Genomic DNA, 26,219 nt, shown 5'->3' with positions numbered 1-26,219 from the left:
TGAAATAATTAAAGATCTTCATTCAAAGCACTGAAGGTCGAGATTTGAATTTTCCATTTAGAGACGAAAGAATAGTTCAAATGTATAAGGGTTCCTGTAAAACCCACACCTCCCAGATTACCTGCCAAATTACAAAGCCTCCCTTGCAGTTTCAGAATTAGAACTTTGAATTCTAAGTATTTTGTATTTCCTACTGTACCTGTAAATGTTTTGATTATTAAAATCTTACACTTATTTTAATATGCTGTAAATGTACCAAGAATTATGGTAGATGCGTAAGACAATTTTGGAATTTAGAATATGAACATTGGGAGACATAACACCAATGAGGGCAGCAAGGACAAATCACTTCTTTGTTCTCCCTCTCCCTGTAGTTGCAGATATGCTACTGCAATGCGTAAATAAATAAAATGATGCATGATTGCTAATTATCCTACTAACAGATTTAAAATATTGTGCTGTTCTTAAGCTTTGTGTACCTGTGATGTCTCAATGTTTTAGACTTGTCAAGTCACCTATTGATGGTAAGACTTGCTGATTTCTGCAGAAGCTTGAACCTTTCGCAAATAGTAGTCCGTTTCAATGATTAATTTTAATGTATTTATAGAAACAACTTGTTTCCCTGCCACTAACTCCCATAGTGTGAAAGAAAATGGGTCTTGCATGTTTCAGTGGGTCGCCTGAACTCAAATTAATTGTCCAATTGTGCATTAATGTTATTGTAAACATATTGTAAATTGTATTTGTCAGCAATGTAATCTATGTTTAAAAATAGAATTTTTTGGATGATTCATAGAGGTCCACAACACAGATAAGGGCCCTTTAGCCCATTGAGTCTACATCAGTCAAAACAAGTACTTAGTTATTCTAATCTCATTTACTCGCCCTTTGCCCATAGCCTTCTATGCCTTGGCATCGCAAATGCACATCTAAATACCTCAAGTGTTATGAGGGTTTTTGCATCTCCCATCTTTACAAGCAATCAGTTCCAGATTCCCACCATCCTCAGGGTGAATTCTTTTTTCCCCTCATGTCACCTCTAAATTGCCTGTCCCTTCCCTTAAATCTATATCACTGGTCATTGATCCCTCCATCAATGGGAAGTGTTCTTTCATGTCTACCATATCTATGCCCCTCATAATTTTATACAGCTCAGTCATGTTCCTCATCAGTCTCTGTTACTCCAAAGAAAATAACCCCAGTCTTCCAATCTTTACTCATAATTAAAACTCTGCAGTCCAGGCTGGTAAATCTATTCTGCATCTTCTCCAGTACGATCACATCCCTCCAACGATGTGGATACTAGAACTGCACATAATACTTTAACTGTTGACTTACTAACTTTTTATACAGTTCCAGTATCATCTCCTTGCTCTTAAACTATATGCTTCAGCTATGAAGGCAACTTCCATATGCCTTCGTAACCACTTTATCTACCCATCCTGCTCCCTTAAGGGATTGATGTATGTGCACGCCAAGGTCATTCAGATCATTGTTGCTTCCCAGGGTCCTACTGCTCATCATGTATTCCCTTACCTTATTTGTCATGTCCGAGTGCATAACCTCACACGTATCCAAATTGAATTCCATTTGTCACTGATCAGCCCATCTATATCTTTCTCACTGTTTATCACCCCACCAATTTTCATGTCATCTGCAAATGTATTGATCGACCTTCCTAAATTCAGATCTAAATTGTGTATAATTACACCACAAACAGCAAGGAGCCCCAACACTGATCCCTGCAGAACCCCACATTGAGCACAGACTTCCATTCACAAAACCATCCGTCACTCTCTGCTTCCTGCTACTCAGCAAATCCTGGATCCAGTTTGACAAATTTCCTTGGATCCCATGGACTCTTCCCTTCAGACTCCAAAAAAAGTCTTGCTAAAGTCCAAATAGATTACTCAAATACATTGCCCTCGTCTACGTACCTGTTCACTTCTTGAAAAAATTCAATCAAGTTGGTCAGACACAACCTCTCCTTAACAAAACCATGCTGACTATTCCTGATTAATTCCTGCTCTACAAGTGCAGATTAATTCTGAATTGTTCTACTCTTCAATATGAGGGTGAAAATAATAGATTGAGTACTAGTGACATTCAAAGTTTCTTATAAATGTGTTCTACTAACATCTGCACATATTGAGAGATTGTGAGCACACAATATGGAAAATTTTGAATAGCCTATATTTGTTAACATTGGCCTTCACTTTTTGTTACTCAGAGACTTGGCTATCCCAGAGTTCTTGTGTGTAGACTCCATCTTTCATGTTTCCTAATTGAGTTGATCCATAATTCTTCCTACTAATACCCAAACTCTCACCAAGTCTTACTCACTAATTATCCCTGTGGTTGCCGACCTACATTGACGCACTTTGCTGAAATGTGATAGGATATGAATTTGCCTCCTGCTGCTGTTTTTTATGCAGTAAATTTCTGAGCTCTGTCTTGATTATTTGGAGAAGACGTTTGTATAAGTGGTATTAATCACATACACTTCTCCAATGGGTTTTGGCAGGGGTCTCTACTTATACTGCATTTATTAATTGTACTCACTGTGGTCGTATGAGGATTTGCATAGCAAGCAATAAAATGACTCAAAGAATGGAAGGAATAATAAATCAGCATTATTGTTCTGTTCAAATTCAGTTTCCATCAGTTTTTATGTAATGACGTAGGAAGGTTAGATAATCACTAACTGCTAGTTTCCTTTGTGACTAGTTCCGTAATGTTACCTGAAACAATTTCAAACCTAGTCTCAGAAGAGGAAGTATGCATTCAGGATGTTATGCACATTAGTGTTGTCTGAAACATGATCCAGTCGTCATTGTAAGAAAACCAGTTTTTACATGTCAATGTGCTTCTCATGTTTCTAAATCAAAATCCACTCTGGTTAGAACAAAGTAAAATATTTCTGTGTTCCGTCATTCTTTTGTTTTATTAGCTCCAGGAATTTGAGAAACACTGCCCTCTATTTGTTACCCCTTTCTGTTCATCGTCCCTCTCAATTCATTGCTGAACATGCTGTGATGATTTGGTCGTGGACCTTCAGTTTAAGGTCCTTGTGAAGGCCCTCCCACTGTGATGTTGGCTCGAGGATTACAGGATACTTAGCTACTGACTATGAACCATCAAATAGATGGTGTTCCCATTAAATTGCTGGTCTTTTCAGTTGTGGTTAGGGAGGTACTGTTAAATGTACTCTGCTGACTTGCTGACCATCTTGTAAATAGAACTTGTTCCAGTCACATTTGTGGTGCATAACTGGATGGGGAAAGATGGATATGGAATCATGTAGCAGCAATCAATCAAGTTTGAAACATGCAGCAGGAAGAGTTATTTTTACAACTATGAAAATCTGAGATTGTAATCTGTTGAAGCCAATAGCTTTTCTGCTTTGCTAGTTTTCTGTGTGTTTAATAGTTAACTCTTAAAAATATTTATATGTAAGAAAAATGAATGTATATAAACAGATTATGACTTTTTTTCACAATAATTAGTGAATCTCACTGAACAATTTGGAATTTGGAAGACCTGAAAATCTTACTAAATTACTGCAAGAACACAGCACTCAATAACTAATAGAGTGATGATGTTTCTAATTTAGCTTCTATCTCAGTGATTTATCTTAGTATCTGAAAGAGTGCAAGAACACTAAAAACTTGGAAAAAAAATAATTTGATCTGTTATTTCTATGCTTGCTGTATGCCATGTAAAACCTGTTTTTTGGAATCTAGCACAATTATTTAATCATCTAAAGCAAAGTCATCCAAGGTTTCTCCTTTCTTCCCAAAGATATTTTATTCTGCACAAGCATGCAAGGCCAGGTGCACTCCTTTTGTGCTGTGTCATTCCCTGATTCTAAGATTAGAATTTGTGTTTGCACTAAAGCTGCAGGGACACAGCAGTGCAGAAAGGGAAATGTTCCTACCCAGGCTATGAGCAAGTTTGCACCTTTAAATTATTGCACCTGCATGGTTGCACTAAGTATATCAAGACTCTGTGCCAATGACAACAATGAGATGGTACATTGTTTAAAACTCTCTCATACTAACTTTATTGTTCTCAAATAAGGCTATTTTCACTAACTGTGTCAATACTGACACTTTGAAAGAGCTGCTTTAAAGTCCTATTTCCCCTGTCCTTTCCCCATAACATTTTCAATTCTTCATTTTCAGATCATAATCCACCTCACATTTAAAGGCCATTATATATTCCACTCCCACCCAAGGTCTGACAGGACATTCATTTTATTGTCTTAACAATTCTGCTTGTGTTAAAACAAATGTAAGAATTTCAAAATCTTTAGTTTGTTGTCTTGATTATGATCTCAACTTTATATCTTCTCACTACTCACTGACCAGAGGAAATAATATTTTCCTACTTCTTTATGCTTCAGAATTCTGAAGACCTCAATCTCAGTTTGGATGAAGAGTCTCAATTTCTGCAGGCCCTCTCACTACAAAAGCTTTCATCCTTGTCTTTGGCTTTGGTATTCTTCGTAAAGTGCCCAAAACTGCATACAGTCTGCTAATGATAGCCTAACCAATCATTCACGTAGATTTTGAATTATCTCTTTATTCTTGTACTCTCTGCTACTATTCACTGAGAATCATATATGCTGTTTTTAGAGCTTTACTAATTTACTTGTCCAATTTTGAAGATTTGCTTATTTGAACTCCTAAGCCTTTCTGCTGCTCCAGATCCTTTAACAGTTTATTATTCTGTCACATTTTCCTTACCAAAATATTTCACTTCAGCCAAATTTCAAATGTTATTTATGACTGCACTAAAAAAACTCATGAAGCTAAATGGTTACATGCCTTAGCAGGGTCCCCTATTTATGTGATGAGCAGCACTTAAAGATTGCCTCTACTACAGTAAATTGACCTGCACCCTTTAAAAGCAATAATGATTCAACAGAGGAGACAGCATACTCCAGGTCTCTCTCTCAGTTTCTAAACATATAAATGAGGAGCAGAAATTGGTCATTCAGCCTCTGAACCCTGCTTGCATCCAGAATTCTACATTATTATTTGTCCCAAATAACCTTTGATTTCACTACCTAGCTCAAATCTGTCTACCTCTGCCATAATATTATTTAGTGATTCCATCTCCACCTTCTGAGCTAGAGAGTTCCAAAGTTGCAGAATGCTGTGAGAGAAGAAGAAAATCTCCCTATCTCTGTCCTAAAATGATGATCACTTGTTTTAAAACAGTGTTTACTGGTTCTGTATGCACGCACAAAAGAAAACATCATTTTCACAAGACCGCTCAGGATCTTATTGTTACACTTGGTCCACTGAAGAGGGTCTGCAGTTTCTTCTTTATTCAACTGTACCCTCGTTTGGTCACAACAAGGTTAATTTTTCAAAAAAAAAATATTATCTCATGGGTACCTTTACCCAGCCCAGTAATATTTATATTAAAGAGAGCCAATTTGACAAGGCTTTTTTGAGTTAGTGAGTGAGTTTATTAGCTCGAGAAAAGATAGTAAAAGACAAGACACATACACACAGATTGGAAATGAGAGGTGATTGCAAATAAGAAAGTGAAATTAAAGATGCATGAATCAGTCTTTGTCTTGTCTTTGACAAATAGATTGTGAAATTTTGTGGCTGTTAAAGTGGATGATTTGGGAGAGTGACTTTGGCAGTTAAGTGATTGTTTAAAAATGGTAAAGATGCTCCTGAACAAAATATAAAAGGAGCATTAATAGCAGTAAGGGAGGGTTTGCATCCTCACTTATCATTTGCTTGTATGTCTTACTTTTATAAAAACGCATGTCACTTGGAAGTTCAAATATCTGTATTTAATTCAGGTTTATGACCTATTTTCATATTATCTATTTCAATCAAAACACCTCTCACTTTTTAAAATCCAGTAAAACAAGCCTATCTTTTGAACCATTCCTCATAAGACTACTTGCTTATTCCAGATATTAGTCTCGTCAACCCTTCCTTAATTAAAACTGCACACAAAGATGTGGTCTCACCAATGCTCTGTATAACTGAAGCATAACATTCTTACTTCAATTCTTGACATAATAAAGCATAATGTCCCATTAGCCATCCTGATTAGTTTAGTGGGTGCCTCATGATCGAAACAACTTGCTCTACACTTACTGCCACACTTCCTTCCTTCCTTGCAGGGCAAAATGATGCATGATGAGTGCTATGACTAGGTGAGGAAAGTGAATCATCTCTGTTCTTTTTAACTCCCTCATGGTCAATCAACAGTTTTTTTTGTATTTACATGTGGCTATCACATTTCAATTATAATGAGATTAACTGCAGCGCATGAGGGTGCCCATGGCTAGCCCTTTTGTCTGGAGGACGTGGGAGGATTCAAAGGAGAAATTGTTGAGGGTGAGGACCAGTTCAGCCAAACGAATAAGAGTGTCAGTGGAAGGGTACTGGTGGGGATATCGGGAGAGGAAGAAATGGGGTGCTTGGAGGCCCTGGTCATGGCTGATGGAGGTGCTCCCATGAGGAAGTTGAACAGTTCATCAACTTCACCACATTCCACCCCGACCTTAAATTCACCTGGACCATCTCTGACACCACCCTCCCCTTCCTAGACCTCTCCATCTCCATCAACGATGACAGACTCAAAACTGACATTTTTTACAACCCCACTGACTCACATAGCTACCTGGATTACATCTCCTCCCACCCTACCTCCTGCAAAAATGCTATTCCGTATTCCCAGTTCCTCTGCCTCCGCTGCATCTGTTCCCAGGAGGATCAGTTCCACCATAGAACACACCAGATGGCCTCCTTCTTTAAAGACCAAAATTTCCCCTCCCATGTGGTTGACGATGACCTCCAACGCATCTCATCCACCTCCCGCACCTCTGACCTCGAACCGCAACAAGGACAGAACCCCCGTGGTTCACACTTTCCACCCCACCAACGTCCGTATAAACCGCATCTTCCCCCGACATTTTTGCCACCTACAAATGGACCCCACCACCAGGGATATATTTCCCTACCCACCCCTATCCGCTTTCCGCAAAGACCGTTTCCTCCACGACTGGTCAGGTCCACATTCCCTAATGACCCACCTTCCCCTCCTGGCACCTTCCCTTGCCACCGCAGAAATTGCAAAATCTGCACCCACACCTCGTGTCCCCCCCCCCCCCCCCCCACCTCTATTCAAGGCCCTAAAGGAGCCTTCCACATCCATCAAAGTTTCACCTGCACTTTCACATATGTCATTTATTTTATCCTTTGCTCCCGATGCAGTCTCCTCTACATTGGGGAAACTGGATGCCTTCTCGCAGAGCGCTTTAGGGAACATCTCAAGGACACCCGCACCAACCAACTCCACTGCCCCATGGCTGAACATTTCAACTCCCCCTCCCACTCTGCCGAGGACATGCAGATCCTGGGCCTCTTCCATTGCCACTCTCTCACCACCCAATGCCTGGAGGAAAAACGCCTCATCTTCTGCCTCGGTACCCTTCAATCCCAGGGCCTCAATGTGGACTTCACCAGTTTCCTCATTTCCCCTCTCCCCACCTTACCCCAGTTCCAACCTTCTAGTTCAGCATCATCCCCATGACCTGTCCCACCTGTCAATCTTCCTTCCCACCCATCCGCTCCACCCTCCCCTCCGACCTAGCACTTTACCCCCACTTCCATCCACCTATTGCACTCTCAGCTACTTTCTCTCCAGCTTCGCCCCCCCTCCCATTTATCTCTCCATCTCTGAGGCTCCCATTTCATTCCTGATGAAAGGCTCCTGCCCGGAACGTCAATTCTCCTGCTCCTCAGATGCTGCATGACCTGTTGTGCTTTTCCAGCACCACACAGTCTCGACTCTGATCTCCAACAGCTGCAGTCCTCACTTTCTCCTCGTCTTTTATACACCCTTCTGTACAGGGATAAATGTAACATTTTGAGAGGAAATTGCAGTGCAAGTACATGACGTTAATAAACCCCATTCTTCATGGCCATCACGATGTGGATATTGTTTGATAATGTACACTCTGGAAGATGCTGACAGTGATCCTCTTTTATTACTAGGTGTTCGAACTGTTTCTAGCTGTTTTGTCGTTCCAATGGCAACAGGAATGAGCTTGACTCTCTGCTTCCTTGCACTGCGCCACAGGAGACCCAAAGCAAAGTTTATCATATGGCCAAGGATTGATCAAAAATCATGCTTCAAATCCATGATCACTGCAGGTACAAGATTATAATTTATAATATCAAATAATAACAGAATATGCACTTTCCTATGGTCACTGTTTTCCTGTTTTGACTGTCTGTTCTCTAGCTCTACTATTATTTATATTCTCATACTATTCTGCTTCACCTCAGTACGTTTGTTGAGATTGCACACCTTCCCGTTGTAGCACACGTCATATTTAATATCCTCCCTGATGTTTCTTCTTTCTTTCTCCTAACCTGGGAAAGCATTCCTGTTTGTTGGAGAATATTCAGAGGATGTCATCATGATGTTGTTAAACATTCAGTAACAGTGACTCAAAGTCGTTAGTGGAGTCTCTTCTTCCTTTGTTATACTCACCACATTTAAATAGGGATCCTGAGTCTCCTTCTTTGCACTGCAAATGAATTCAGGGTTGTGATGCTTCAACATGGTAAATTTAAATGAAACATCATATTCCATATGTACGCTGATAACATCCAACTGGATCTCACCACCGCATTTCTTGACCTCCATTTATCACAATGTTTGCCAATCTTCAGAACTGAATAGACGGTAATCTCTTACAACTAAATATTGGGGAACGTCAAAGCCATGGCCTTTGGACTCCTTCACAAACTCCAGTCCCTAATCACTGATTAAATCTCTGTCCTTGAATCTGAGGCTGATTGAGAGGGAAAGCAGCTCACCTTCAATTTGGCACTTGGCAGCCATCTGCATTTAACATTGGTTTCAACTATTCTAGATCATAACATTTGCTTATATTTTGTGTTTTATTTTGCTGGTTAAGTTTTTTTCTTGTTCTTTTCTTTATTTGTGGAAAGTAAAGCAATAGAAGTGGGAGTAGGCCAAACAGCTCCTGGAACCATGGCACTAGGTGTCATTCAGCTAGATCATGCCTGATCTACCTCAACAACATTTTCCTGCACTATTCCTATACCCCTTGGATTCTTTATTACCTGGAAATCTACTGATTTCTGTCTTGAATATACTCAATGACTAGCTCTCTGGAGTGAACAGTACCTAAGTCAACATAAATCAGAAATCAAACTCAGACTTTCTGTTTTGTATAACTGATTATAGATGAATGCATCACTGGGTGTGATACTAAGAGATTGAGGAAACATCCAGCTAGTACCTTTGTTGGATCAGTTACAGAATGGAGCCTGGAGCCCAGATGGTAGATTAGAGAATTGAGCACAAATGTCATTTGGCCTAATTCTAGATGCTTCCAGTCTTATCCAGAAAACTGAGACAGCTTCAAATTAGCTGGACTGATGTCTGTGCCTCATTCTGCAATCCCTCGTGAAATAATAAACCTATTCTGTGACACAGCATTAAAATGAGGAAGTATGATTGATCATTTCCCCAAGGCTGCTGTTTCAGTTTATAATGCAGTCCGAATGTCTTTTTTTTTATTTTGTGACATTGTGATAAAATGATTTCGTGTACTTTTTTTAAAAATTAGCTCATAGACATTTGTTCATTTGCAATATATTGTTAACTGAGAAGCTGAAGTTTTGTAAGATCATGAGTCAACTTGGGATGTAAAATGTACCTTTGTGCCTTATATTTGAACTGATTCATTTCCACACTTGCATTTATTTTTGGATCAGGTTTTGAACCTGTGGTGATTGAGAATCTGCTTGAGGGCGATGAATTGCGCACAGATCTGCAGTCTGTTGAGAGCAAAATCCAACAGCTTGGAGCAAAAAATATCCTTTGTGTTCATTCCACTACCTCCTGTTTTGCCCCAAGGGCTCCTGACAGGTAAGTATTCTCTCTGCTTGTTTCTGATTTGTTAGTTATACTATGCTTTTTATATAAAAAAAATCAATTTATGCCATGCTGCTCGATGAAGCAAGCAAGACCTTATTAAGGTCTGGTGGTCCTTTAATTTTAAAAAAATTGCTGTTATATGCAAGCTGCATACATACGCCGATAAAACATTGTGTTTGTGATGTGAAAGAGGGATGTTGAGTGACATTGCTTTAGCTGTCTTTACTTTCTCCTTTCTCTCCACTCTGGGGAGGTTCCATGTGTTTCAGTCCAGTAGTGATCAGTCTGCAAACTTGCTTCAAGTAGGAGAAAGTGAGGACTGCAGATGCTGGAGAGCCAGAGTTGGTAAAGCGTGGCGCTGGAAAAAGCACAGCAGGTCAGGCAGCATCCGAGGAACAAGAGAGTCAATGTTTTGGGCAGGACTCTTCTCCAATCTTGCTTCAAGAACTTGCGCAGTTGGAGGCTATTTAATACATGGGAAAAGTAATTGAGGCAGATCCTGTCTTCACATATAGTTCGTGTAGCTGAAGGTAGTGAGTAGTGAAAAGAAAAATGTCTGGACCAATGCTAAGTACTCTACATGGCCTTTATGAATCTGTCGAAAGCTATTGATTCCATAAATTGCCAAGCCGATTGGAAAGTCCTCCAGAGATTTGGATATCCACCAATATTTGTTACTGCCCTGCATCACCTTCACAATAGCGTGGCAGCAAGTGTCTTTTGTAATAGAATAGAAACTGAGCCCTTTTGTAACCAAACGGATATCAAGCAAGGTTGTGTGAGTGCACCAACTCTCTTCACTATCTAGCTCAGGCTGATCAATGAACTCATTTATGAACAGTTTCCACAAGAGGTCATGATGAGTTTCATCTGAATATTGAACTCAATATGCTGAAAGACAGAAAATGGCTGACTGGTAGTGTCACTGGACTGACAATCCATAGACATAGATAGTGTTCTCGGGTCCTGGGTTCAAATCCTACCACAGAAGGTGGTGGCATTTTAAAATATCGGGAATTAATTATCTAATAAGAAGTGTGAAATTGCAGTTGTATGGTTTAAATTGCTATGTCCAGAGCCAATCTGGTTCATTAATTGCTTTGGGGAAGGAAAACTGCAGTCTTTACCTGGTTTGGCCTACATGTGACTCAGACCTACAGCAATGTGGTTGACTGTTACCTGTCCTCTGAAATGTTCCAGCAAGCATTCCAGTTGCATCAAACTGCTAAAAAGTCTGCAAAAAAGGAGTGAAATGATCCAGACTGACTAGCATTGATCTGGCGCCAGAAACAAAAATGGCACGCTGAGCCATGTCAACTTTACAAAGTCCTCCTTACTGGGCTAGTACCAAAACTGAGTGAGCTGTTTCAGACTCATCAAGCAACAGCCTGACATAGTCACACTCACAGAATCACACCTTACAGGAAATGTGCCAAACGTCACCATTACCATCTCTGGTTATGTCCTGTCCGACCAGCAGGACAGACCTAGCAGAAGTGGCAGCACTGTGGTATACGGTCAGGAGACAGTTGCAATGTGAGCCCTCAACATTGACTCTGAAATGAACCCATGAATTTGTACAACATCAGGTCAAATGTGGTCAAGGAAATCTCCAGCAGTTTAACATGTAGCATCTTGGCTAAAGAATCCGTTCTCCTCAAATGTTGAACACCACTTGGAGAAACCACTGATGGTGGCAAGGGCACAGAATGTATACCAGCTGTGGGACTTCAATGTTCACCACCAAGTTTGGATCTGCAGCAGCACTATCAACAGAGCTGAGTGAATCCTAAAGGATACAGCTGTCAGTGTGGGTCTGCAGCAGGTGGTGAGGGACCAACAAGAAGAAAAATATCATTGACTCCAGCCTTACAACCTGCCTACTGCAGATGCATCTATGTTAGTTTCACTAACGGTTACCACTGCTCAGTCTTTGAATCTTGGTAAATGAGGTGCTATCTAAGGAGCCTTGGTGATTTCTTTACAGTACTGCATCTTGTACAAGGTATACAACTGCAACTATATGTTGATAGTGGAAGGACTGAATGTATGTAATTATGGTGCCAAGCAAGTGAGCTGCTATATTCTGGATGGCGTCAAGCTTCTTCAGCGTTGTGGGAGTGCACTCATCCAGGCAAATGGGGAGTATTCCATCAAACCCCTCACTTTTGCCTTGTAGTTGGTGGACAGGCTTTGGGGAATCGGGAGATGAGTTACTGTCTGCAGGATTCCCAGCCTTTGACCTGCTTTTGTGGCCATTATATTTATGTTGCTAGTTCAGTTCCATTCTGGTCAGTCATAACTCCCAGGTTGTTGTTCAGTCATACTAATACCATTTAATATGAAGGGGTGACGGTTGAATTCTGTTGTTGGAGATGGACATTGTCTGGCACTTTTGTGGCACAAATGCTCGTTGCCATTTGTCAGCCCAATCCTGGATGTTGTCCAGGTCTTTCTGCGTAATTTGGTCATGGACTGTTTTAGTATCTGAGGAGTCATGAAAGGTGCTGAATGTTGTGCAGTCAAGAGCAGACATCTCCACTTGACAAACGTGACTACATCAACAAAATTTGTGTTGTGTTCTGCTTTATATCTGTATCATCTGCACCACACATAACCACACTGACACTGTCATGGTTAAGTTGAAGAGGTGCCTGTTGGACCTGCATAAGGGTGGTATCCTTCCTGTTGATATATAGGATTTGACATGGTGGGGGGGGGAGTGGGGAGGCGAGCGAGCGATGGCTGATGGGTATTATTGCTGGACTGTTAATCCAGAGACTCAGATAATGTTCTAGGGACCTGGGTTCGAATCCCACCATGGTAGATAGTGGAATTTGTATTCAGTAAATATCTGGAATTAAGAATCCATTGCCAATTGTCAGACCCATCTGGTTCACTAATGTCCTTTAGAAAAGGAAACTGCCATCCTTATCTGGTCTGGTTGACATGTGCCTCCAGACCCACAGTTATTTGGTTGCCCTATAGGAAATTAGGGATGGACAATAAATGCTGCATGGCCAGCGACGCCCTCATCCCATGAATGAATAAAAGTAAAGTTTCATCCTTAAGCTTCATTGTATCCACACATAAATGGGAGAAAGTGAGGTCTGCAGATGCTGGAGATCAGAGCTGAAAATGTGTTGCTGGAAAAGCGCAGCAGGTCAGGCAGCATCCAGGGAACAGGAGAATCGACGTTTCGGGCATAAGCCCTTCTTCAGGAATGAGGAAAGTTTGTCCAGCAGGCTAAGATAAAAGGTAGGGAGGAGGGACTTGGGGGATGGGGGGGCCGGAAATGCGATAGGTGGAAAGAGGTCAAGGTGAGGGTGATAGGTCAGACTGGGGTGGGGGTGGAGAGGTCAGGAAGAAGATTGCAGGTTAGAAAGGCGGTGCTGAGTTCGATGGATTTGACTGAGACAAGGTGGGGGGGAGGGGAAATGAGGAAACTGGTGAAATCCGAGTTCATCCCTTGTGGTTGGAGGGTTACTAGGCGGAAGATGAGGCGCTCTTCCTCCAACCGTCGTGTTGTTGTGGTCTGGCGATGGAGGAGTCCAAAGACCTGCATATCCTTGGTGGAGTGGGAGGGGGAGTTGAAGTGTTGAGCCACAGGGTGGTAGGGTTGGTTGGTCCGGGTGTCCCAGAGGTGTTCTCTGAAACGCTCCGCAAGTAGGCGGCCTGTCTCCCCAATATAGAGGAGGCCACATCGGGTGCAGAGGATGCAATAGATGATATGTGTGGAGGTGCAGGTGAATCTGTGGCGGATATGGAAGTTTCCTTTGGGGCCTTGGAGGGAGGTGAGGGGGGAGGTGTGGGCGCAAGTCTTGCACCTCCTGCGGTTGCAGGGGAAGGTGCCGGGAGTGGAGGTTGGGTTGGTGGGGAGTGTGGATCTGACGAGGGAGTCACGGAGGGAGTGGTCTTTACGGAATGCTGATAGGGGAGGGGAGGGAAATATATCCTTGGTGGTGCGGTCCATTTGGAGGTGGCGGAAATGACGGCGGATGATGTGCTGTACATGGAGATTGGTGGGGTGGTAGGTGAGGACCCAGTGGGGTTCTGTCCTGGTGGCAGTTGGAGGGGCGGGGCTCAAGGGCGAAGGAGCGGGAAGTGGAAGAGATGCGGTGGAGGGCATCGTCGACCACGTCGGGGGGGAAATTGCGGTCCTTGAAGAAGGAGATCATCTGGGTTGTACGGTATTGGAACTGGTCCTCCTGGGAGCAGATGCGGCGGAGACGAAGGAATTGGGAGAATGGGATGGCGTTTTTACAGGGGGCAGGGTGGGAGGAGGTGTAGTCCAGGTAGCTTTGGGAGTCGGTCGGTTTGTAGTAGATGTTTGTGTTGATTCGGTCGCCTGAGATAGAAATAGAAAGGTCGAGGAAGGGGAGGACGGTTGGAGGAAGAGCGCCTCATCTTCCGCCTAGGAACCCTCCAACCACAAGGGATGAACTCGGATTTCACCAGTTTCCTCATTTCCCCTCCCCCCACCTTGTCTCAGTCAAATCCATCGAACTCAGCACCGCCTTCCTAACCTGCAATCTTCTTCCTGACCTCTCCGCCCCCACCCCAGTCTGACCTATCACCCTCACCTTGACCTCTTTCCACCTATCGCATTTCCGACGCCCCTCCCCCAAGTCCCTCCTCCTTACCTTTTATCTTAGCCTGCTGGACAAACTTTCCTCATTCCTGAAGAAGGGCTTATGCCCGAAACGTCGATTCTCCTGTTCCCTGGATGCTGCCTGACCTGCTGCGCTTTTCCAGCAACACATTTTCAGCTCCACACATAAATGGGCTTCCCAAAACACAGAGTGGTGTCCTTTTATGCCCTAATTTATCTACAACTGGCTTTGCACACATGCAATGGACAAATGTTGAGTGAACTGATGCAACCAGTTTTAAACTATTTTCCACGTAATATGAGGATTCCATCATTTTCAGGTAGACAATAAATATTGAGAGGGATCGCGTATCTGTGTGCTGTTTCAAAATTGTTAATTAATTACCAGAATACCACTGAAGGATGCCATTGACATTTACACTATGTGACTAGTTCATAGTAATCTAGGTATGCAAAGCAAGCACCCAACAATATAAGATATTCACCAAGAAATAATCAGGGAAATCAGAAGAAACTTATTTATCCAGTGACTAATGAGAATGTGAAACTCACAAACACAAGAAAGTTGATCAGGCAAAATGGTTAGTTTAAATGAGGCTAGATAGGTATATGAGAGTTATGCTGATGGAGTTAAATATAGAAAGAGATTGAGTGGGGCTGATTGTTTGGGTTGATTGACCTGTTTGTGTTGATTATTCTTGTGAAACTGGTATTATGCTGTTTTTTGTTGGCTTCAGTCCAGTGGTGTGATTGTATTTTTTTGCAGACTGGAAGAACTGGCTCAGATTTGTGCAAAATATGATATCCCTCACATAGTCAATAATGCTTATGGAGTACAGTTGTCCAAGTGTATGCACCTTATTCAACAGGTATGAAGCAAGATCATTGTTGGAAAACTATTAAGAAATGAGGAAATACAATGTTATTAACTTGGTCCATATATTTAAAATATTTTGGACTGTTTTCTGCTGTTTATTGATGCGAGTGTAAAAACCGCCACAATTCTAACATGCATTTCCCTTCTTTATAGTTGTCAATGCTAACAACAAAGCAATTATAAGTAGAAAATACTTGCTGTTTATTATAAATTTTACACCGAAGAACTTTCTTCCCAGAAGGGGTATTACATTTTTACCATGTGTTGCGTAATTCTTTCAATTGTATTAAAATGACAGTTGTTATTCTATGGGTGTTTGGGTTGACCTAGTTTGCAAGCTCTGAAGCTCAGCTGGAGAATTGATCATGTCACCAAACAGTTTTAAGTGAACTTAGTAACTTTTCTGAACTTAGTAATTGTTGCATGTGTAGCAGACCAATGATTTCTATAATCTGTATTTCTTGCTTCAGCATAACTACCATGGGCCCATTTGTTCTGAACAACACCCTCATGAAATTATTAAACAGTCAAAATGTTGGACATGAGCTTGTAACCATAATAAGCTGAAAATCTCAAAAATCAAGAATAACCAGCAAAATCTCGGACCTTCTCCTCAACCACTGATGTCCCACAACAAGTTAGAGACAGTGAAGTAGTTTTAAAATGTGGTGTCATGTGGGAAACACACAGCTAATTTACAGCATTGTAATGATAACCACATGATCTGCTTCTATGACATTGAGTGAGTAGTAACTATTGGCCAGGATATAGAGATAACTCCCTTGATCGTTTTCAAAATAGTTGTCTGGAATTTTTGCATGCACCTGAGAGTACAGACAGGGCTTTGCTTTAATGTCTCATCAGTAAGATGGCAGCTCTGACTAATCAGCACTCCCTCAGAACTTAGATGTATATCCAGGCTTTAAAAAAAATGTTGCTTTAGTTGTCCAGTTATTTCCTTTGAAGTATTACAACAAAATATAAAGTACTTGGGGGAATTTGGTGGCACAGTAGGCAAATACATTTTTCAGTGAGTTGTGTTAAAATATATGCCAATTCCATGAGAATGAAGCAATTGCTTGTAAGGGGAGGCAGTCTTAATCCTCAGCAATGAATTTGTCCACTATTTGCCTGAAATGAGCAAGAATGCTGATCAAAAGCACATGAACAACTGGTGCAGAAAAACAAACGCTCATTTAATGAGTGGGCTCATCCAAAGAGGGGTTCCAATGTGTATTCGTAAATGCACAGTCAACTTAAACTAGCCACATAAAGAAAATATCAGCCTAGATTTTGTGTTCAAGTTCTGAAGTGGAATTTGTACCTTTTAACTCAGTATCAGTTGAACCATAGCTGACATCCTAAGGAAGTCCTAATCCAGACCATTCTTAGTCACTTCCTAACACTTCCTAACAAGAAATTAATTCAAAAATTGGGAATAACCTTGCCAAGTTTCTTACATTGCAAAAGTGACTGCACTTCAGAAGTTCTTTATTTGCTGAGGGTTTTTTTTCCCTGATTCTTTCTGTGAATTGTTTCTTTAGATGGCACAACAGGCTTTGGAGGACATAACTGAGCACAAAACTATGGGCACTGAATTAACATTCCTTAAATAAAACCATGGTTCTTAGTTTAACTGTCTCAAATATATGGGGTCAGTACTTGGTCTTTACTATTCTCTTGGCTGGTGCTTTTGACGTCGATGCAAGTTGAAACATGTCTGACACAAAAACTATTAAAAATCATTCTTTGTGTAGTCTTTGATAAGCAGGGGTGTCTCAGAGTATTGATAGATACACTTAACTTTGAAATAGCATGATTTTCAGATGAGTATTTGTTTTGTATATAGTTTTATTTTTGCCTTGACTGTTTTCATATTTTAATTAGGGGGCACGAATTGGCCGCATTGATGCTTTTGTGCAGAGCTTGGACAAAAATTTCATGGTTCCAGTTGGTGGTGCTATAGTAGCAGGTTTTGATGATGTCTTCATAAATGAAATCAGCAAAATGTACCCAGGTAATTCATTATCAGATACTCTGAGTTAATAAAGTGCGTTTCAGATATAATAATCAGATTTGCTTTGAATTTAGGTTTCATTTTTGTTTAGTCTCTTGGAAAATCTTGGTACAAAATTCTGAATTGGACTTCATTGCCTGTGTTAGATGCAGGGTTCATCTTAGTCTAAGCTCAGAAGGAATAGCATTTACTCCGGAATAAAATTAAGTTATTTTGCATTAGTGAAAGAGTCATTTCACTAATAAACCTTTCTGTTTATTCTTTCATGGATGTGGGTGTCACTGCTGGGCCAGCATTTATTGACCATCCATAATTGCAGTTAAGAAGATGATGATGAACCACAGCAGTCCTTGAGGTATAGAAACTCTAGTGCTGTTTGGAAGGAAGTTTAGGAGTTTGACGCAGCAACAGAAGAGGAACAGCAATATATTTCCAAGTCAGGATAGTGTGGCTTGGAGAGAAACAAACAGGTGGTGGTGATGGTCCCATGGATCTGCTGCCCATTTCTTTCTTGCTGGTAGAGGTTCCAGGTATGAAGTTGCTGTGAGTCTTTGCAGTGCATTTTGCTGATGATATGCACTGCTGTTATTGTAGGTCAATGGCTACGGGAGTGAATTGGAGGTATTAGGTAATGTGCTAGTCAACTCCAAGGGTGTTTGTCTGGGATGGTGATGAATGGAGATAAATGGAGAGTATTCCATTTCGCTTGACCTTTGCACTTAGATAGTGAATTAGAATTAGAATTCCTGCAGTGTGGCCTTTCAGCTCAGCAAGTCCACACAGACTCTCCGGAGAGTATCTCACCCAGACCCATTCCCCTACCCTATTACTCTACATTTCCCCAGACTAGCACACCTATCCTACACATCCCTGAACACTAAGGGCAATTTAGCATGACCAATTCACCTAATCTGCATATTTTTGGACTGTGGGAGGAAACCCACACAGATGTGGAGAGAATGTACAAACTCCATACAGACAGTCACCCGAGGCTGGAATCGAACCCGAGTCCCTGGTGCTGTGCTAACCACTGAACCACCGTGCCGCCCAAAGTGAATATGCTTTGGGGAATCAAGAGATGAGTTACTCAAAACAAATTTCACAGCCTCTGACCTGCTCTTGTTCTATCTAGTCCAGTTCAACTTCTGATCAGTGAAAACCCCAAAATGTTGCTAGTGCAGCATTCAACAATAGTGATGCCATTGAATGGCAAGAGTAGATGGTTAGACTCTCTCTTGTTAGAGATGGTCATTGCCTGACATCGTGTGAATAAACAAAAAAGTACAAGAAATATCTGTTTAAGTTAAAATACTGTTTAATTTTTGTAGTATTTTCTAAGAAATCAGAGAGCATAGTTTGTCACATTTGCAGCTGCCTTTCTTGAAATCTAACCTTCATGCTGAGCAGGCTCAATCCACACTGTTTTATTTAGAGAGCACCAAATATGCAACAGCTCTGGTTTGTTGGTTAGTTTTCACCCTCGCTGTTTCCTCGAATTTATATCTTGAATACAATGCTTTGAAAAGTGCTTGTCTGACCAACATACTACTTAAATTTTCCCTCCTATATTCTGTTCTGAAGGTAAAGTAACGAATGAGCAAGATTGAGTAGCCTGGTAACCCTGCTGTCACTACCAACACTACCTCCCCCCTACCCACCTCCTTTCTGTTCCCTATGTCATGCAAGGCCAGTGTGTGTGAGTGGATGAGGTTGGTTGACTGTGAGCATATTGTGGTCAAGTTCCATCTTGTCACTATTTAGAAGTATCCATTGCACAATGACCATAACTGGCAGTTCTTTAATCTCCAGCAGAGGGATGTTATAACCATTTATAGCATAATTGTTGACTTGGGTTAGTTAACACTTCCCAATACAAGAATTGAAAATGGAATCTTTCTGATATATGTGGCTAATAGTCATGACTGAAACATTGACAGACCTGTACTTTCACTCATAGCATTTAAAAATAGTTAAGAATTGAAATTGTTTCCCATTTATATTTTTAGGCCGAGCCTCGGCATCGCCCTCAACAGATGTTCTTATCACGTTGCTATCGCTTGGTCTGAATGGCTATAAGCGTCTCTTAAAAGAAAGGAAGGTGAGTTTGTTGCTCTAGCCTGAAGCCTGTACCTACTCTGCACTCCTGTATATTTTTCATGTTTACATTTCAATGATCTGCAAATAGCTGTCATGTTATAAATTCAATTGTGTTGCATTTTTTGAATGAAACAGATAATGCTTCAATCTTGGATAAGTTGTACCTTGAGGATTTCCTCTCCATTCATATTCTTTCTGCTTTTGACATGCTCTTGCTCAGTTTTAAATGATTTACCATACCCTGAGATTGAGTGGCTGTTTTCTAGACTCCCAGCTCAGGGGAATCAATCCCTCAACATCTCTCTGTCAAGCCTTATCTGCTTCTCAAAAACTGTCTCCACCTTTAATAAGCTCCTTAAAATATACCTGTTTATCACACTTTTGTCATACTTCTTAATATCACATTCTTTAGCTTTGGTGTCCAGTTTTGTCTGATTGTACCTTAGAGCCCCTTGCAAAGTCTTCTTTAGGGTGACATATTTCAACATTAAATAGTGGCGCATGTTCAAAGTTCTTGATTGGATGTAAAATGCTTTGGAATGCCTTGAGGTTGTGAAAGGTGCTTTATGAATTCCAGCCTTTCTTCCCTTCCTTCCGTTTATAATTAAAAGCTGTTGCTGCACCATTTGAATTGCTCCACCATTCAAGATTCCTAAGGGTTAGTTAGCCCCATCTTCACTTGGAGTCCCAGTCCTTCTCCAGAGTTTCTTTGGGTGACTTCAGTTGAAGATTCAATTGGATGTTGAACGAGTGAAATTATGAAATGGTTAAACTGTTAACACAGTAATGTGGAAGCAGCATCTACTTCAGTTGCAAGTCAAGTGAGGGAACCCAGTTTATAAAGCAAGTTCGAAACCGTATGTAATGGCTTTGAGTCTCTTTACTGGTCGATATTCAGAATTCTTTTTCACAAACAACAGTGGGTGCCACATCAGTTCTTAATTTTAAATCTGAAATGGATATATTTTTGTTAAGTAAGGGTATTAGGGATATGGGTTAAAGACAGGTATGTAGAGTTAGGCCATAGATCAACCATGATATCATTGAATGGCAGAACAGGCCCAAGGGGCTGAATGGCCTACTCCCATGTTCCTACGTTCACCAAGCACAGCCAAAAGAAATTTCTAGGCTTTTGTCTTCTTCAAAGTGATTGTATTTCTTTAGGAATATGAGCATCTTGTGTTAACACATTACACGGATTTTGTAACAATTGGAGATGTTCAAAGAGGAGATGGTTCGGCTACAGAGTCAATATATTGCTGTGAGGGGAAAGTAGGACAACCGAAGCTACAGTTAATTGAAACACAACATATAGAGTTTAAAATGGGAGAGGAAATGAGGCTTATGACAAATGTAGGATTCATACTAGAGTGGAGAACCAACTCAATGTAGAAAATACAGAGGAAATCTAAGAAGGAAAGAAAAGAGTAAAGAGAAATTTTGAGAATAGTTTGCCTTGTTTATCCTGAAGATGACCATGTTCAGCATTTGGGGGGTTGGGTAGGCTTCTGGTGGATGACTGTTATAGTTCATAGTATTCAGAAGGTTTTGCTGCAAAGAAGGTAGGATACTGCAGATAATGTTTCAATCTTGGATAAGTTGTACCTTGAGGATTTCCTCTCCATTCATATTCTTTCTGCTTTTGACATGTTCTTGCTTTTGAACAACAATTACTTCCATTTTGGTTGCATCAGACATAGTGATTCTGGGTGAGCTTTTCCCAAGACTCAAAGTAAACATCAAAACTATCAAGTGAAATCTCCAGAATGCATTGTGTTTTGTTTACACCATCGTGAGAGCTCAAGCCAGACTTAAATACTCAAGATTTCTTTGGTATTCTGATTATATGACCTGCACAACTCAAGTTTAACTATTTCAACATGGTTATAAATGCTTGGTATACCAGCTTGGGTAAGCATGTCACTGTCTGATCGTTTGTCCTGCCATGTGACATCCTGGCTAATGGCAAAGTTCCTGTGCAATCTCAGTTGACAGTGGAGGTGATGGCCGAGTCATATTATCACTGGACTGTTAATCCGGAGACCCAGGTAGTGTTCTGGGGACTCAGGTTTGAATCTCGCCACAGCAGTTAGTAGAATTTGAATTCAATAAAAATCTGGGATTAAGAGTCTCATGACGGCCATGAAACCATTGTTGATTGTCAGAAAAAAAAGCATCCTTGCGGGAAGGAAATGTGCCATTGTTACCTGGTCTGGCTGTGACTACATGTGACTCCAGACCCACAGCAATGTGGTTGACTCCTAACTACCCTCTGGGCAATTAGAATGGGCAATAAATGTTGGCCAAGCTGTGCATGAACTTTTAAAACAAGCTGGAGGTCACTACCTGGTCAAGAGGCTCTCAGTCTGTGTGGGAGCAAAAGAAAGATGCCAAAATTATCCATCTGTACAAGGAAATTAACGTTTCAGGATTGTGACAATTATAAGGAATTTCATTCCTTTACAGTGCTGCAAAGTTTCCTCCAGAGAACTTCAGAATTGCTTAGAGGAACATTTTAACTAGGATTTGCTGTCAGAGAGTCTGTAAATATTTAGAAAAGGTTAAGAAATCACTGATGGAGTATCTGCTGTTAAATAGCGCCACAGGAAGTGCCAAGAACAGAATATGGACCTCAACACCATATTTGTTGACCTGGCCATGGCCTTTGACACAGTCCACTGAGAGGTGATGATGAAATTCTACTGCCCTGAGTGAATTATCCTCATGGTCAGCAGTCCCCTTGGTGGTCTGCTCACGCGTGCTCTGGAGTCTTCTGACTCAGTCCCAGTCACTTATAGAGTAGGGCAGGATTATGTGCTAGCACCAGTGTTTCTCAGCATTTTGTTCTCTGTGGAGATATTCTTATGAAAGAAGGAAACATGGCTGTGATACTTGCTGAGTACTTTGCATCTATCTTCACTAAAGAAGAGGATGCTACCATTTGAAAGCAGAATCAAATTGCAATTTTGGATAAGGTAAAAATAGATCAAGAAAAACTACTTATTAGGTTAGCAGTTCTCAAAGCCAGAAAGTTACCAGTTGGGTGGCATGTATCTAAAGATAATGAAGGAAGTAAACCTGGTGATCATAGAGCCTCTGGTGTGATTGTCTAATCCTCCATATATAAGAGTTTGGTCCAGAGCATTTTAAGTGTTACTCTGGGTTGTAAGTTTTGAACAACTATTTTAATAAAGGGCTTGGAATCAACCAAGTAAGGCCAGTCAGTCTAAAGACCATGCTGGGGAAACTTTGAGACAATGATTGGGAATAAAATTAATTGACGTTTGAAAAAGTATGGGCTATCACATGACAACTAGCACAGATGTGTTTTGACTAAGTAGATTGAGTATTTTGACCAAGTAATGGAGAGGCTTGATGAGATGAGTAGTGTTGGTTTGATGTGTTGTGTGAGGAAGAGCCACCTAATGAACCTTTCAGCAATATTCAAGTCCTTGGGTTTAAGGGGACAGTGGCAGCAGTAACAGAAAATTAACTTTGGGCCAAAAAGCAGAGAAATAGTGGTGAACATTTTTTTTTTCAGATTGGTGGAAGGTATAACTAGTTGCATTTGCCAATGGTCAATATTAGGGCTTCTTTTTTGAATATATATATTAGTGTTTACAGGACATAATGCCAAAATGTGCAGATGACACAGGACTCAAAAATGTAATGAACAATGCAGCAGTAACAGACATCAGGAGAATATGGTGAAATAGGCAAATTCATGGTCTGAAATTCAATGCAGAGAAGAGTTTAAGGGATACATTTTGTAGGAAGAATGAAGCAAGGCAGTTGAAATTAATTTCTAATGGTGGTATTTTGAAACCGAGAGACCTGGAGTATATGTACAAAAATATTTTAAGGTGTCAGAATAAGTTGAGAAGACTGTTAAAGCATAAGTGATCCTTGGCTTTATAAGTCGAAATATGGGGTACAAAAGCAAGGAAGTCTGGCTAAAAATTTGTTAAACCTGTAGTAGAAAAGAGTATTGTGTTTAATTCTGGGAATGATGTCCAAGCTTTTCAGCGAGGAAGTGATTTATTTCAGCTGTAGTCCAGACAAAGGACATGGCTATATGGAAAGACTGTTGAAGCTGAAGTTATTTTCCCTAGAGTAGAGAAAGTTATAAGGAGATTTGAAAGATGCACTCAAATTCTTGAATGGTTTTGATAGAGTGAATAGTAAAAATTGTCTCCGGTGGCACGATGGTCAGTACCCATATAATACAGATTTAAAGTGATTGGCAGAAGAAGCAGAGGCAACATGAGGAAATATGTTTTCATACAGCGTGGTGTTGTGATTCAGAACACATTGCCTGAAAGGGCATGAAGCAGATTCAGACAGTAGCATTGAGAAGAGAAGTGGACAGATAGACAAAGGAGGAAAAAACAGGACAATTGGGAAGAGTTGAGATTAGTTGGATAGCTAAATGGCCATTTTTGCGATTATTAGATTAGATTCTCTACAGTATGGAAACAGGCCCTTCCACCCAACAAGCCCACACCGCCCCTCCCAGACCCATTCCCCTACCCTTTATTTACCCCTGACTAATGCACCTAACACTATGGGCAATTTAGCATGCCAGTTTACCTGACCTGCACATCTTTGGATTGTGGGAGAAAACCAGAGCACCCGCAGGAAACCCATGCAGACACAGGAGAACATGCAAACTCCACACAGTCAATCGCCCGAAGCTGGAATCGAACCCGGGTGCTTGGAGCTGTGAGGCAGCAGTGCTAACCATTGAGCTACCGTATCTTTCAATAATTTTGCAAACTCCAGTCATATATATTTCCTGATATTGTGATAATGGTGTTTCAGTATTTAAATAGTTGTTGCGCAGAATTAATTTCAATTTATTCAAGCTGTTGTATTTATTTTGTCCATTTAGAACTGTGGAACATGACTAGGTCAGTTTCTGGTCACTGATAACTGGTCATATTCTTTAAATCTTGAAGATGAACAGTTTCACAGATTCGGAGAAAGTGCAGATGCTGGAGATCAGAGTTGAAGGTGTTTTGCTGGAAAAGCATAGCAGGTCAGGCAGCACCCGAGGAGCAGGAAAATCAATGTTTCAGGACGGAGCCCTTCATCAGGGCTCCGCCCCGAAACGCGATTCTCCTACTCCTTGGATTCAGCCTGACCTGCTGTGCTTTTCCAGCAACATTGTTTCACAGATTAACCCATAAGATAACAGTCTGAGTTGAGACTCGCTTGTGCAGGTTCCATATGTGCCATGATCTTGAGACCCCAATACACCATGGCTATGATCTGTTGGTCGGTTCACATGTAGGTGTTAAATATGAAGTATGAGCAACTGAAAAATATTCCAATGTGAACAATTGTGATGTTAAGACAGGTATTCAAGAAACAAAAATTGTCATGGACATCCCATTATTTATTTGTTTTCCAGTTGTAAATTCAGAGAATCTACATGCCAAGCAATAGGTGACCATGAATAGCTTAAACTACTTTAATGCAATTTGTCAGAAAAATTTAAAATTATTAAACAACTACAACAAAGATGAGATGTTATGGACAAGATAATTATCAATCTTAATTTCACTAATTGGTAGTGTTTCAAATATATTTAGCTGCTTCGATGTAAAAGCTTGTAGAAATTAATTTGTCATGTTTATTCTTATTCCCTCTTAGGACCATAATCTTTTATTTAAAATATGTAACTTTTATTTCTATAACAATATGGCACATCATATTCAGATTCAGCAGGCAAATTTACTGCAAGTGCAGGGGCTTTACTTCATTGAAATGCTGGCTTAGATTGGTTATCACATAAATCCTTTTAAATGTTGCAGTAGTATTTATGAAATGTTGCAGGATAAATATGAACAAGAATATTCCATTGTATTCAGAAATTATTTTGATATATTAATCTCGACAGGTGCCTAGAGAAACACGGTGGCTCTGTCATATCAGTGTTTTTTATTAGGGAAAGAAATTGTCCTTGACAGCTGTTTCAGATTAATAGGCTGAACTAAATGCTCAAGTGATGAGCTGTTGCACGCTGTTCTATTGAGAACTAAATGGTACCTTCCTCTTCTGAGCTACACAGAAGAGGAAGGTCCTTAGTTCTGTCCTATCGGTTGATCTTTGGCAAGGTACAGCTGGGATGCTACATCTGGTATCACTGTTCCTGGGTTAAGGAGGAAAACAACATTTTACAGCTTCTTGTGCCTGATAATTCTCCACTAGGCTCTGACGATGTGTGTGTCATGTTGGATAAGACCAAGCTTAGTTGCAGTGCTTCTCTATGTTACCTTTGTGACAAGCACTGTCCAAGATCAACATACGGAACAGCCATTTAGTTGTGCTACTGAAAATGCCAGGGACTTATTGAACCAAAATATTCCTAGAAATAAGGAGTTAATGCTGTCATGAGAGGAGTGAGAAGGAAGGAAATAACATTGGCTGAAGGGTGAGCTTAAATTTTCGAGGCTATTGCAATTTCAGTCAGACTCTATTGAGGTGAAATTATGATGGGACAGATTAATATATTCAGTGTATTCGTAGGATTGCCATCCAAAATCTAACCAACTTGTAACAATTTCCCTATCTTCCCTGAATTTGCTTACACAATCTACAAAGCATCTTGGACTTGTTTTCTATCATAAAAATGGCCACTGATAGAGCACTGATTG

General features: G+C 40.7%; 1 protein-coding gene across 7 annotated transcripts in view; it reads left to right on the top strand.

Moving 5' to 3' along the window:
• The window catches only part of sepsecs (Sep (O-phosphoserine) tRNA:Sec (selenocysteine) tRNA synthase), a 63,963-nt gene that overhangs the window by 16,308 nt on the left and 21,436 nt on the right, over positions 1–26,219 (top strand). For all 7 annotated transcript variants that reach the window (XM_043693756.2, XM_043693746.2, XM_043693795.2 and 4 more), the window contains 5 exons: positions 8,037–8,195; positions 9,795–9,948; positions 15,336–15,438; positions 17,334–17,463; positions 19,470–19,561. In XM_043693756.2, coding sequence (XP_043549691.1) covers positions 8,037–8,195; positions 9,795–9,948; positions 15,336–15,438; positions 17,334–17,463; positions 19,470–19,561 — 638 coding nt within the window. The remainder of the gene's footprint in view (positions 1–8,036; positions 8,196–9,794; positions 9,949–15,335; positions 15,439–17,333; positions 17,464–19,469; positions 19,562–26,219) is intronic.

Source organism: Chiloscyllium plagiosum, unplaced genomic scaffold (assembly GCF_037043375.1).
Source record: "Chiloscyllium plagiosum isolate Xiang-an unplaced genomic scaffold, Cpla_swu_hap1 HiC_scaffold_1, whole genome shotgun sequence".
NCBI lineage: Eukaryota > Metazoa > Chordata > Chondrichthyes > Orectolobiformes > Hemiscylliidae > Chiloscyllium > Chiloscyllium plagiosum.
This window is presented reverse-complemented; position numbering and strand designations above follow the sequence as displayed.